The sequence below is a fragment of the Crocodylus siamensis genome, chromosome 1 (assembly GCF_052110815.1).
Source record: "Crocodylus siamensis isolate JL-2025a chromosome 1, ASM5211081v1, whole genome shotgun sequence".
NCBI lineage: Eukaryota > Metazoa > Chordata > Crocodylia > Crocodylidae > Crocodylus > Crocodylus siamensis.
The window spans coordinates 72,169,279-72,182,520 of record NC_143395.1 but is presented as its reverse complement, the minus strand read 5'-3'; the positions used below and the strand labels follow the sequence as shown (position 1 = coordinate 72,182,520).

The following is a 13,242-nucleotide window of genomic DNA, read 5'->3' as shown; positions in this document are numbered from 1 at the left end:
ACCTGTGAGAAAGATCCTATGAAGACGGATTGAGGGACCTGAATCTCTTCAGCCTCCACAAGAGATGGTTGAGAGGTGATCTCATGACTGTCTACAAACTCATCGAGGGGGGTCAGCAGGGAATAGGGGATACTCTTGTTTACCAGGGCACCCCTCGAGATTACTAGAAACAATGTCCATAAACTGAAGGAGAGTAGATTTAGATTGGACATCAGGAAGAAATTCTTTACGGTGAGGGTTGCCAAAATACGGAATGGGTTTCCAAGGAAGGTAGTGCTTTCCCCTACCTTGGAGGTGTTCAAAAGGAGATTAGACAAGCACCTGGCTGGGGTTACTGACCCCAGCGCTCTTTCCTGCCTAGGTCAGGGGGTTAGACTTGATGATCTAATAAGTCCCTTCTGACCTTAGAAATCTATGAAATCTATGAATCCGCTATGTCTGAAGTGTTCGTGCAATGCCATGTATGTTTCCCTAAATTAAGTTTCCTAATATATAGAATGTTCTAGTGTCTATAAACAGCCACAGTAGGCTGTGTCTAATTTTTTATTTGTATATTTATATACATTATGAGGTTTGGTATGGATTTAGTTCCATACTAGAGTATGATAACCAGTCAAAGAGGACAGATGAAACTTCAGGAGAGACAAAGACTGTTCACACCTAGAGGATCAAAGACCAAGTGGCTTGGAAGAGTAGACTCTTATATTTAAATTTCCAAACCTGTGCATATCAAGTGTTGAGGCCTGAACCAGACAGGAGAATTGCTTTTTAGGGGAAATAACCATCTACCCAGATAGTATTGGATTATAGCTGGAAGACTGGACTAATAATCTGTTTGACAGGATGTACATTTTCCTTCAGTCATAAATGGATCAGTAAAGATGCATGACTAGTTTACGAGATGTACTTTATATACACCATATTTGATCTTCACGTATCCTATAGAATAGAGGTAGGCAACATTTTTTGGCCGGATTACCAAAAAAACCCACGGTGTCTACCTTGGAAGGTGTCAGAGTGCCAGCATGCCAGAAAAATAAAATGAGGGCTGGGGGGTGGTACATGGCAGGACGCCATGCATATTGGTATATTTAATAATCATAAATGTTGCTTTTGTTGTTGTGTATTCCTTTTTTGTTAAGCATGTTGCAGTGAGAGAGAGAAGGAAGAGAGAGAGAGAGAAAGAAAAAAGAGAACACACACACACACACACACACACACACACACACACACACACACACACACACACACACACACACACACAACCACATGTGTACAGACACACAGAACCAGAACAGACACATGCACCCACACATCTAGAACCAGACACACATGTGTACACACAGATGCACACAACCAAATGCGCATGCGCACAGAGCCGGGCTGCTGGGCCACCAGACATATTCCAACCCAACAATGCCCTGGGCCCACCAGAGGCCCTGGGCTTCCCTAGGGAGCCAGCCCCCGGGCTACAGCGCAGCTGGCCCAGGCCCTGGCCCAGAGCCTGCCCATCAGCCCAACCACCCACCTGCTCCCCTAAGCTGGCAGGACCATTCAGGGCATCTAAACCATTATCCCCAGAGAGGCTGAGAGGACACAATGGCACATCCTCACCACAATCCCTCCACCCTGGTGCCTAGGCAGTGGGCATAGGGGGTCATCAAGGGATGTTTTCCACCAGGAAACCAAACCAGACTGGCTCTGGATTTATAGCGCTACCTATACATAACACCCTGCTGGGTCCAGGGCACTGCTCTGGAGTTAGGCCAGCACAGCAGGGGAGGAGGGAGCTGGGCTGGAGCCTGGAGAGTCTGTCCCTGAAGGGACTGAGGCAATAAGCCAAAGCCGCCTCAAGGGCTCCTGGGGCATTACCCCCTCCCCCAGACCCTGATCCCAGGGAACAAATCCCACCCTCACTCAGCTGCAATTCACAGAGACACTGGGGAGTGGGGGACTTGCCCATGGCACAATTCAGTCTCTTCTCGGTAGTCAAGCAGCAGATAAAAGAGAAGGGTTTGGAGCAGAAGAGCAACCCTGAAGGTGTGAGAACACCCCTGGAGTGCATCTCTAAAGTGCATCTGGCCACATCTAGGGGTGACCACTGAATTTTTTTCTGATTCTTCAGTTCATCCCCTGAACAAAAACCCATTGTTCACTCAGCTGTGTTCAGTACCAGCCTGCTATGAAGGTGCACACCATTATTATAGGAAACCTAATTTGGAGGAGACCTATGTATGTGCCTGAAATATCTACCACCATCACACTTGAGAAGGGTTAGCTCCTGTTCAGAAATACATGTGAAGTGAGTCACTGTTTCTTTCCCATTCTCTTCAGTATACTTTGTCACTGTAGTGCACACCATTTAAGTGCTTTAGCAGCAGAAAATAGTTAAGTCCCCACTACCCTGAAAGGGAAGAATATGTTGGCTTTCTCTCTCTGACACAGACAGTGAAGTAGTCACAGAAAAGCTGAGATTTAGCCAGTGTTGCACAGGGAGAGTCTGTGTTAGAGCCTGAACCCAAATCTCTCAACTTTCAGGCTTGTGCTTTGAAAACCCTGGAGAAAGAAATCCTCTCAAGGAGTGCAGTTATAACAAAGCTTTGGGTCTTGACTGATTAAAGCTATGGTTCCATTAAGAAGTTAGAGTCCTGTTGAATTCTGTGGGATGTTCAGCAGGTTTCAGACCTCCACCAGTGCAGATTAAAATATAGGATTGCAGCCTCTGTTCAGAGTGGTCTTTTTGTGGGGGTGGACTTGAATCTCTCACTTTCAAAATATACCAGAATCTAGGATTACTGGTTAGGTATTGAATTATTGTCATTACAAATGAGCGTTCAAGCACCTGATGATCTACTGAGTGCATAATGGGTACTCCCACAGTTATGTTAATCCTTTAAATGTTAGCCCAATACCTTCATTATGTCAGGGAGATAAAGGAAAAAAGAAAGTTTTCCCTTTTTTTCTGCTCCAATTTGTAAATGCTACTGGAAAAGGAATGAGAAGCTCTGGGAGACCTATTTCCCTCCTTATGAGAAGGTGAAACCTGGGGGGGGGGGGCGTGCTGCTGTACTTTTTCTAAAAAACTGGAAGCTGTCCAAGGTCCTCCCAGTTTGGCTTCCTAGGTAAAAGTAGAACAACAAAGGAAGATAAACTATTTCTTGAAGTGCTGGTGCTTGACCTCCTGAGGCTGTTGTGGTAGATACTTTAAAGAGAAGCTATTGCATCACAGCCCATAGCCAGGCTGCAGAGCTGCTTTACAGGTGGTGATGCTGTTTTGGTGGTTTTATTTTCAGCAGAAAAGGTAAATCATCTTCCTGAAGAAAAGAGTTTTATGGTCCCTCTAGAATACAGGAAGGTCAAGATGTTTCCATTGTGATGCTGTCACTCACACTTTTCACATCTCTGATCTGACATCCAAATTTGTCAGATGTCATTTGATGTCCCGATCACAATTACAGCCAGAGAAGGTAGAATATAAGATTTGGGCTAAGAACATACCTAGTCTTTAAAGCAAGATTGCAGGCCATCCATGGAGCTTTGATTACTTGTACAGTAGCAGGGAAATTCCAGTTTTTGTGTAAATGCCCAGATACAGATTTAAGTCACCTCCCTACTTTTGAACCAATTTTTAAAAAGTAACGATTGATTAGGGTTTTTTTAATATTAAAAAATAAAGGAATATATTTAACCTTATGGCCTCTTGAACAGGTGGGGAAAACACACCTGTGATGGCAGGGATACCAGTTTTTAAGCTGATGAGTTAAAAAGGGTCAGCTTCTGTTAAACCAAGGGGTCAGCTCAGTTAAACCAAAAACATGTATTAAATGTTGATGTAAAAGCAGCTTATATTCTTTACACGTTTTTCATCATCCGGATGTCTGTTTTTCTGCTTTTCTATTTTTCTGGTTTTCTATTGCAAAAGACACCATTTCAAACCAGCTTCTAATCTTGTGCACGCTGATTTTGCTTGTGTATATAGGCCAATCAGTTTAATGTGCTCAACTTGTACATATAACTGACCATTCTCGTGCTCAAGTGCAATAGCTTGTTTGTCAAGGTTCTTTGGGTGAATCTGATATCTTTTATTAGACCAACTTAAATAGTTAGAAAAACTTTTTAAGCAAGCTTGATCTCTTGAGCATGTTGTGGTAGATACCAAGGGTTTTTGAACCCAAAGGCTTGCTTTAAAAGTTTTTTCCAACTATTTCAGTTGGTCTAATAAAAGATGTATATATTTTTTTATTGCATCAGATTCACTCAAAGAACCTTGTCTGCCTGTGTCCTTAGACCAACACAGCTACAGCTTACACCCCTATAGCTTGTTTGTAAAATTGGCTGAAAGATATAAAACAAATAACCCCAGAATGGGAAAAATGGGATCTACCAGACTACATAATTCCAAGTAAAAAATAAGTAAATATCAAGAAAGTCACAAAACTCTTAACTGCAAGGCAGTATACTGTTGGAGTTCTCAGATTACACTTGGAAATTAATGCACACTCTGTGCTCACAATTGGCTGCAAAAGAAAAAGAATAAAGCCTATGCTAATTATAGCAAATCAGATTAGAGGTGATGTTTAATCCTTGAGACCTTCTTCAGGTTGTGGAAAAAATAGAAGCAGTTAACCGTCACTAATCTTATCTCCTATTCCTAGTATGTGCTTGATTATTTAAGTTACAGCTTTAGGAACATATTGGCCTAGTGAGACAGTTAATAATGTGACTAATCTTGAGGATTTAGGAAGCAATCTTCAGCTCTGAAGTTGGTTTAAAAATGTCTTTACACATGCCTATAAATTGTCATTTCATTAGAGCTTCACTGATGGTATTATATCAAACCATTTAGCAGTATCATTGTGAATAGTCTATTTCTGATTTCACTTGAAAACATATATGCACAGGCACCTTCTGTCACCTTTATAATGCATTGGTTTTAATTACTATTTAGTTCAGAATTTGATATTCAAGGTGTATTTTTCTCCCTGCCTCACAAAAATGGCTTAAAATAAGTAAGGTGCTTTTTAGACACAGAGATGTTTTAGATGCTCTGAGGCCTTTAAATTTTAGCTTCTAAATGTTATCAACGTGATTATAATCCTGCAACAACTTTCATGCTCCATTCACAAGTAATTTTGTTCACTTCAAAGTGACTGTGTTCAAATACAGAAAGATAATCATGTACCTAAGAGCCTAAGATTCAGTGTCTTAAGCTGTTTAGGTATCTACCTCTGAGTTCGCAAAGCACTGCAAAGTTCTGACCTTGTAATTCATGCTTATGTTAAAGGCAGTGCACGTTTGTGTGGCTGAAACACTACAGAAATGTGTGTATGCTGTAGGCGAGCTGTCTATCGTGCTGGTACCCTCCCTGACCACCACAGACTTTCTTTTTAAACAGAATCTTTTTACCTTAGAAGAAGCTGCAGCATATACTTTGGTCATTAATTTTTTGTTATTTTCTGAATGGTTTCATTGTCATGGTCCCAAAAATTAGGCCTGGAAAAGATCTACCAAATAATCTGAACCACCCCTGCTGAGATCAAATGGCTCTTTGCAGCATATTCTTCACTGCTTTGCCAAGTTTCAGTTTAAAGTCCTTAAGCAATTAGGCATCTATCACTGCACTTGGGGAAGCCATTTCACCTTGTAATATAATGACACTCAGTGTCAAAAAAATTGCCTACATTTTCACTTTCCCAGTTTCCTTCCATTGTACCCAGCAATCCCTCCCTCTTTAGCATCCTAAACATTCGCTTCTTGTCCTGGGTGCTTAATTTCTTCAGATTACTGTAAATGGTGCCCCCTTCCATTTTAGTTGTCATTTCATATTTAGTTCTTTCCCTGGTTCTTCATAAATCACTCCTAGTCCTAGAATATTCCATGCAATTTAGGGTGTTCCTATATTAAAAAAATGTGTCCATATATCTGCATAATTGACCCAAAGTGGGGCTGGCTTTTTTTTTAATGTTTCATATTGCCAGCTCACATCTAACCTATTTCCATTCTCACCCCTGAATGACAGGGATTAATATTTTCCTTAGATTACTTAGGGTTTCTAAATATTGACAATAATTATAATGCTAAATAAACCTAGATGGTATCCTTAGATACATGAATGATTTAGATGAGGGGTGACCAACCTCCAGCATGGGTACCACAAGTGACACAGACAGTCTCTGTGTGTGGCTTGCAATGCATTGGGGCAGGGGCCGGGGAGCGGAGGCAGGCTACAGAGTGGCAGATAGGGCAGGAAGCAGAAAGAAGAGCATCCGATCAGGCAATGAGCACAGGGAAGGAAGCAGAAAGTGGAGCAGCAAATTGGGTAAGGCAAAGGTATTCGAGTGGCACTTGGGGAAGGTGCAGGGCTAATCTGTTGCATGCCTGCCAAAAGGATTACCCCCCTCCCCCACTGAACTAATGATTTAATACCAAGCAAGGGAGAATGTGAGGTAGGGGGAGTATGATTATTCCTCAGATATTTGAAGAGTGTAAATGCCAAGGTGGGAGAGGAATTTTTTAGAGCAATTCAAGGAAATGTAACAAGAAGAGAGGCAAATAAGGAAGAAAAGATATCCTAACAGTGAGGTCGTAAGTAAGTTCTGGTAAGTTTCCCAAAGGAAGTGGTGGAAGTCCGGCACTTAAATCAGTGACAACTAGACAGAACAAAACACTCAGTGTTGCTCTGGAGGGAACAGAGAGACACTGATCTAAAGTGTTAGTTTCTGAGTTTCTACAATTTTTTTAATTTATGAGCCTGATTTGCCACTAAGTGCTAATGTTGATTAGCCTATTTCTCAACAATGGTCATTTTACTGCATATAGAGTCCAGTAAACATCTTGCTCAGCATTGCACTGTTCTGCATGCCCAGCTGGCTGTGGTTCACGTTAGTTCACAGTACTAAAATAACTTTCTGCTCCATGTTAAGAATTGATCATTGGGAGCAAGCGTGACCTCTATCATCATGACAAAAAAGGGGGATTGAACCACTGATTTCCACAGCTCATGCATGAGTTTCTATAGTTTGAGCAAAAGAATGAGGCTGTCTTGAATTAGCCACAGAGCAGGACATAGGATGCATATCCAATCCAATTGGATGCAGCAGATGACACGAGAGAAAAACAAAATAATCTCTTACGTAGCTGAGCATAGAGTCTACAACTTCCTTGACATATTTAGATACAGGTGAGGATCCAGCCTTTCTTTGAATAGCTAAAAATCTGAAAAACAGGAAATCAATGAAGAGTGAAAGAAAAGAATGCAGCATATTGGCAGAAAGCTAGCAGAAACAATGTGTGCACGCAAACTATTGTACCTTGGCGTATTTTTGTTGCTTAGGGTCTTTGTACTCACAGATTGACTCTATTATTTTGCACTCAATCTCTAACACCAGAAATGGGTATGAGAAGAGATGAGAATGAGCAGATCGCTATTAGTAGGGTAGTAGCCTGGCATATAAAACAGGAGATGTTCCATATAGATTCCCACAAATTGGGCTATCTAACTGCAGATTAGGTGGTATGGAAAACATCTCTCAAATTTGGTGGAAAATAGATCCTGGAGACAGGCTATCATATACAAAAAAATAAAGGTTATTTGTAGTGATAAAGCTTACTTTAATCATTGGACTACTGTTACTTTAAATAGCAAATGGGTGTTAGTGTGGTGCAATAAACCCAGTTCCATTAGTAAAACTCAGCACCTTGTTTTATTTAATTGTTTTAACTCCAGTGCATTGGTAAGGTACACCTTTTAAAATACTACTCCTACTCGTTCTTACAGAAGTGTATGCATGTTGCTGTAGTATATACAGCTTTTAAACCTTTCTTTTCAAAATGTGCAATATTTATAACCACACTCCGTTGCCTGAATATCTGCTTTCTTGTCACAATGAATTAAATACAAGCAGTTCCAAAGTCTGTAAGACAGTGGACCCACAATGGAGGCCAAATCAATATTTAGACAGCTTCAGGCTACTGAGATTTTGCTAATCTTAACACTTGCCAGCAAGCTTTGCATGCATTTATTATCAAAGTTATTGTTTATGTAGTTTAAATCATTGGCTCCGATTTGAACCACTTCAGAGCCTCCTCCCTGAGGGCATCTATTAGAGCTGACAACATGCTCATTCTGGTACTTTAAAAGTAACTCTTCGTTTCCGTGTGTGTTTATAAATGAATATTATGAAGCTGTTAGAAATGTTGTAATTGTGGATGACCCAAACTAATTCATGATGCAGGTCTGACAGTTATTCTCATCTCTCCATCATTTAGGCTTTCTCCCCTACCCACCTCCCACCCTCCCAGCACACACTCTTAAAGGTCTGTATCCCATGGTTCCTTCTTTGTGTGGCAGGAGCTCTGTTTCTAATATTCAGCACAAAACAAATGTAACAGATGTCCTAAATGCTCTCTTTGTTAGCATCTTGATTTATTGGGACTGAAGGACTGAGTCAGCTTGGGAGATAGCTTTACTCTGGAATGTTATGAGTCATTATGAGGTTCTTGAGAATTGAACTGTAGTAAACGGGATACAGGTGGAAGCAGAGCAGAACAGCCATGTTCAACTTGTTTTGCAGTCATTCCCCCTAGTGGCCCACTTGAGTAACTACCACAAGGACTTTTTTTGCTGAGTCTCAAGACTTCTTTTAATCACTGCCCTAAGACATACGGTGTTTGCTAGCTTTTATAGAATGTGCAGTGATACCTGAGCCAACAGATTGAAGATCTTCAGAAAATAATGACCCGTGAATAGGACATTTTACATTTCCACATGCTGCAGCTAATCAGAGTGGGGAGAGCTAAAATGTAGGTATGCCTTCAGGGAAATCTTAATTTAAGCATGTGGACACAAATACTTTGAGCCCTTTTAGAAGGAGAACATTTCAAAGGGGCAGTAGCTGATGCATTCGTGTTCCCTCCAACTTTAACACTCCTTCTTCCAGGGTTAATGTGGAGTGTGTTTGCTACATTTGAATCGCGCTAAGTTTGTTCACACCTAACAGTTAGAACATATCAGCTGCTGCCCTTTTAAAAAAATCCCCTTTTGAAAGAGCTCCAAACATGCATGTGTCCGCACCCTAGCAAAGCAACAGAAGATGTAACACCAGCAGAGCAGAAATCATTCTAATATCCACCTGTAAATCTAGGCAATTTTAAGTTCAAGAACACATAGCAAAACAGGGCTATATGGGCTTTTGGAAGGAATTTGTAAGCTACGGGTAGTAGTTATATGCAGAAAACCTATTGAGAACTATATTTAGAAGCTTTTTCTAAATTTATTCTAAATAATATTTAGAATATTTTCCTTTCTGCAATGTAGGGCTCTTGATTATCTGGTTTAACAAGTGAAAAGTGGCAAATAACAAGGACTTGTTTTTTAAAGAAATTCTTCTGTAAGTATATATGTAGTTTATACTAAATACTGAAGGGCAAGGTGTGTGGGACACGGTAGCCCTTCATGAATCATTTATGGTTTTAAAATTCTTGAGTAAGGCTCCCCCAGCTCATGTTCCTATATTCGTGGACCTCACAGAGTCATTGGCTTGTCTGTATATACTTGAATCCAACTGTACAGACCTTCAGAAACTAAATCTGGGGAGTTATGAATGCCAGAACATCTCAAAATAGGTGCTGTATGTCTCACTGGAAAGCTATGCGTCTCTCCATAGCTGTGTCTATGCAGCAGTCTGAGGTGTGGTTGCAGCACATATGGGCATACCTGAGCAAGCTTCAGTCTAGCCAAGGCAGGTACCAGTAGCAGCAAAGTTGTGGGAAATAAGTATCCAGGATCCTTGATGGAATGATACAACTTACAGTGAAGTCTGTACTGCCTGGGCTAAGTTAAAGCACACTTAGGTATATCAGCACATCACATCACCCAAATGCAGTATAGGCATAATCTAGGCATGCCCCCAACACCCATAATAGCTTAGCAGCTTCCAGCCTTCAACTCCTCCTAAACCCTTGGTGAGCTAGGAAACTGCTCTCCTCACTTTAATGATGGAGGTGCACAGAGGCTATGTGACTTGCACATGGTCACATAGGACGTCTTTAGTGTATCAGGGAATTTGAACCCAGGCCTCCAAAGCTAGTTCTTGAAGGACTGGATCACCCTTCCTGTTCAGAAACCTTGTGTCTTGATGATGAACCATGCCTGTGTTAGTTGGCTTACAGGGTAGTTTTAACACAAGTCTGCAGTTATGACCAACAAAGCCGTAAGTTGTTTTGGAATGCTCAGGACTTACCCGATATTAAACTTATTGCTGTTCCAAGACATGAATAGTAATTGTACTTCAGAGCCATTTGCATTAGAAAACTATTTAATTAAAGTCTATGGCAACAGACATTAGTGGAATGAATACAAGCAACACAGCTGAAAGTGCCTGAATAACCATATTTGTCACATGGCTCTGCAGTTTATCAGACAGCTCTGTGTATGAGTATCATCACAGTATATCTGAGGGAGAGGATGTATGTTTCTGCACCAGTTTGGGGTATATATTACATATGCATTGTAGTTTATGCATGTGCATATCTGTCAGGGTACAAGTGTATAATGTGAAGCGGCCACAATTCTGGTCATTGTTAACTTTTTCACTAAAGAAAAGTGATATGAAATTGTGTGCTGTCATGAGCTTCAGTATGTTTTGTGGCAGCTAAAATGTGGATACTCATCTCTTTCCTATATGCTACACTTCATACACACTAAAACCAGAAACAATGGAATTTCTCAAGTGGAAGAGAGCCACTGGGCAGCACAAATCCACTGTCTGGTAAATAGCAACTTGTTGAGTGTTGACTAGCATCAATTCTGAAGACACAAGTCAGCTTGGTTGGCTAGCTAAGGAGGGGGAAAGATTTCATATTTGTTTAATATTAAAATTGAAATGTTTTCCCCCCAGAACACTGTTCAGATTTAAGTGCAACTCCTTTATTCTCCAAAAAGCCATTCTGCACCAGGGTTAGAAGAATAAATCTTTCTTTTGTATCTTGTTGGTAATTACAGTGCATCGTGTGGAAGCCCATATGCGCATTGAAAAGTTAATAACACACTTGTTAATATATATTTACTCCTCTTATTAGCAAAAGCACCTGGTTCGTAGCTTTTTAGTCATTCAATCTAAAGAATGTTTTGCATAACTTTTAATGTGATTTTAAAGCAACATGGAGCAGGCAGCGTTAATTATTGGAGGTAGCATCGTTGCTGACCTGATAAAAGATTAACTGGTACTTTACAGTATTTATTTCTGGACATTAGAACTGTCAGATTATCTAACTGCACTTGAAGGACTTTGGACAATGGCTGTGTTGATGGTAATGCTAGCAATTTCCCTGTTTTTTTTGCAGGTCACTGCCAGGGGATTTGGTCCATTGTTACAGTTTGCCTACACTGCTAAGCTGTTACTCAGCAGAGAAAACATCCAAGAGGTCATCCACTGTGCTGAATTCTTGCGCATGCACAACTTGGAGGATTCCTGCTTCAGCTTTCTTCAGACGCAGCTGCTGAACAATGAAGATGGCCTCTTCTTGTGCAAAAAGGATACTGCCTGTCAGCGAATGCATGATGAAGAGAACTCAGATGGGGAAGAGGAGGAAACTATGGAATCAGAGACTTCAAAGATATCTTGCCCAAGAGAGAGGATGCAGCAGGACCCCTTTAACTTTGAATCCACTGGTTCTGGAGCAGACAAGGAAGAAGGCATGTTGCCTGACTCGGACATGCTGAGAGATAGCAAAGACAGTTTGGACAAAGATGCAGTAACACGGTACCCCAGATATAAGAAATACCAGCTTGCTTGTACCAAGAATGTCTACAACACATCACACATCAGTACCTCAGGTTTTGCAAGCACATTTGGTAATGAGAGCTCTGGTAATGGCCTCAAATCAGGACTTGCTGTGGGGCAGATTAAAAGTGAACCTTCGAATGAGGAAAATGATGAAGAAAGCATCACACTTTGCCTGTCTGGAGATGAACCTGACATCAGGGATAAAGAGGGGGATATTGAAATGGATAGGAAACAGCCAAGCCCTACTTGTGTTGACAGGTCTAAAAGTGGGTCCTCTCCTTCCTGCTTAAGGTCTTTCTTCAACAGAACAAAAAATGTAGATTTGGTTGGCTTCCCAAGTACTTCCCAACAGCACTTTGCCAGGAGTCCAGCATGCCCTTTTGAAAAGGGGACAACTCAGGGTGACCACAAAACTGACTACAGCCCTTTCACAGGGAATTATGGGCAGTCCCATGCTGTTCAAAAGGATGCTTCCAACTTCCCCGGAGGATCACCTCTCAGGGGGCCTGGTTTTGAAGCTCTTTGTAAGCAGGAAGGTGAACTGGACAGGAGGAGCGTTATATTCTCTTCAAATGCTTGTGACCAAGTAAACACTTCGGTGCATTCATATTCTGGTGTGAGCAGCCTGGAGAAAGACCTTGCTGAGACTTTGCCAAAAGGTCTGTGGGCTGGAGGCAGCCAATCCCTTCCTAGTTCACAGACCTATTCCCACAGTGGACTGACAGCTGATCACTTGCCGGGAAGGATGCGGCCTAACACCAGCTGCCCAGTGCCAATTAAAGTTTGCCCTCGCTCTCCTCCTTTGGAAACCAGAACCAGGACCTCCAGCTCATGCTCCTCCTACTCATATGCAGAGGATGGCAGTGGTGGTTCTCCTTGTAGCCTCCCTCTGTGTGAGTTTTCATCTTCCCCCTGTTCTCAAGGAGCTCGATTCCTGGCCCCTGAGCATCAGGAGCCAGGCATGATGGGAGATGGAATGTACAACCAAGTCAGACCCCAGATTAAATGTGAGCCATCCTATGGAACAAACTCCAGTGATGAGTCTGGGTCGTTCTCAGAAGCAGACAGTGAATCATGTCCTGTGCAAGACAGAGGGCATGAGGTAGGGATTTAAGATAAGTACACATGTAACAGTCATTGTGACCCAATTAATCACTCCTTTATTCTTTCAAACAACTTTGACATTTTCCCAGCAATTTCTTGTTTACAGAGGCAAAGGGTAACTTGTATTTATCTTCTTGTTACCTGAGTGTGCATGGTTAAGTTAACAGAGGAGAGATCATAAACAGCTATTTGACCTCCAGGATGCTTGGCACTAATGAAATTTTATTGTTAAACCAATAGTGACCAGAGTGAATTTATGGTCATAGAAGTGTTGTCACCTGCTCTCTAATCTTCTCAGTATTTCCTTCTTGTTCCTTACCTATATTGAGGGTGGGGGAGAAGTATAACCAGC

At 41.5% G+C, this 13,242-nt stretch overlaps 1 protein-coding gene across 8 annotated transcripts in view; it reads left to right on the top strand.

Moving 5' to 3' along the window:
* The window catches only part of BACH2 (BACH transcriptional regulator 2), a 270,018-nt gene that overhangs the window by 225,310 nt on the left and 31,466 nt on the right, over positions 1-13,242 (top strand). For all 8 annotated transcript variants that reach the window (XM_090036827.1, XM_090036799.1, XM_090036770.1 and 5 more), the window contains one exon: positions 11,344-12,888. In XM_090036827.1, coding sequence (XP_089892953.1) covers positions 11,344-12,888 — 1,545 coding nt within the window. The remainder of the gene's footprint in view (positions 1-11,343; positions 12,889-13,242) is intronic.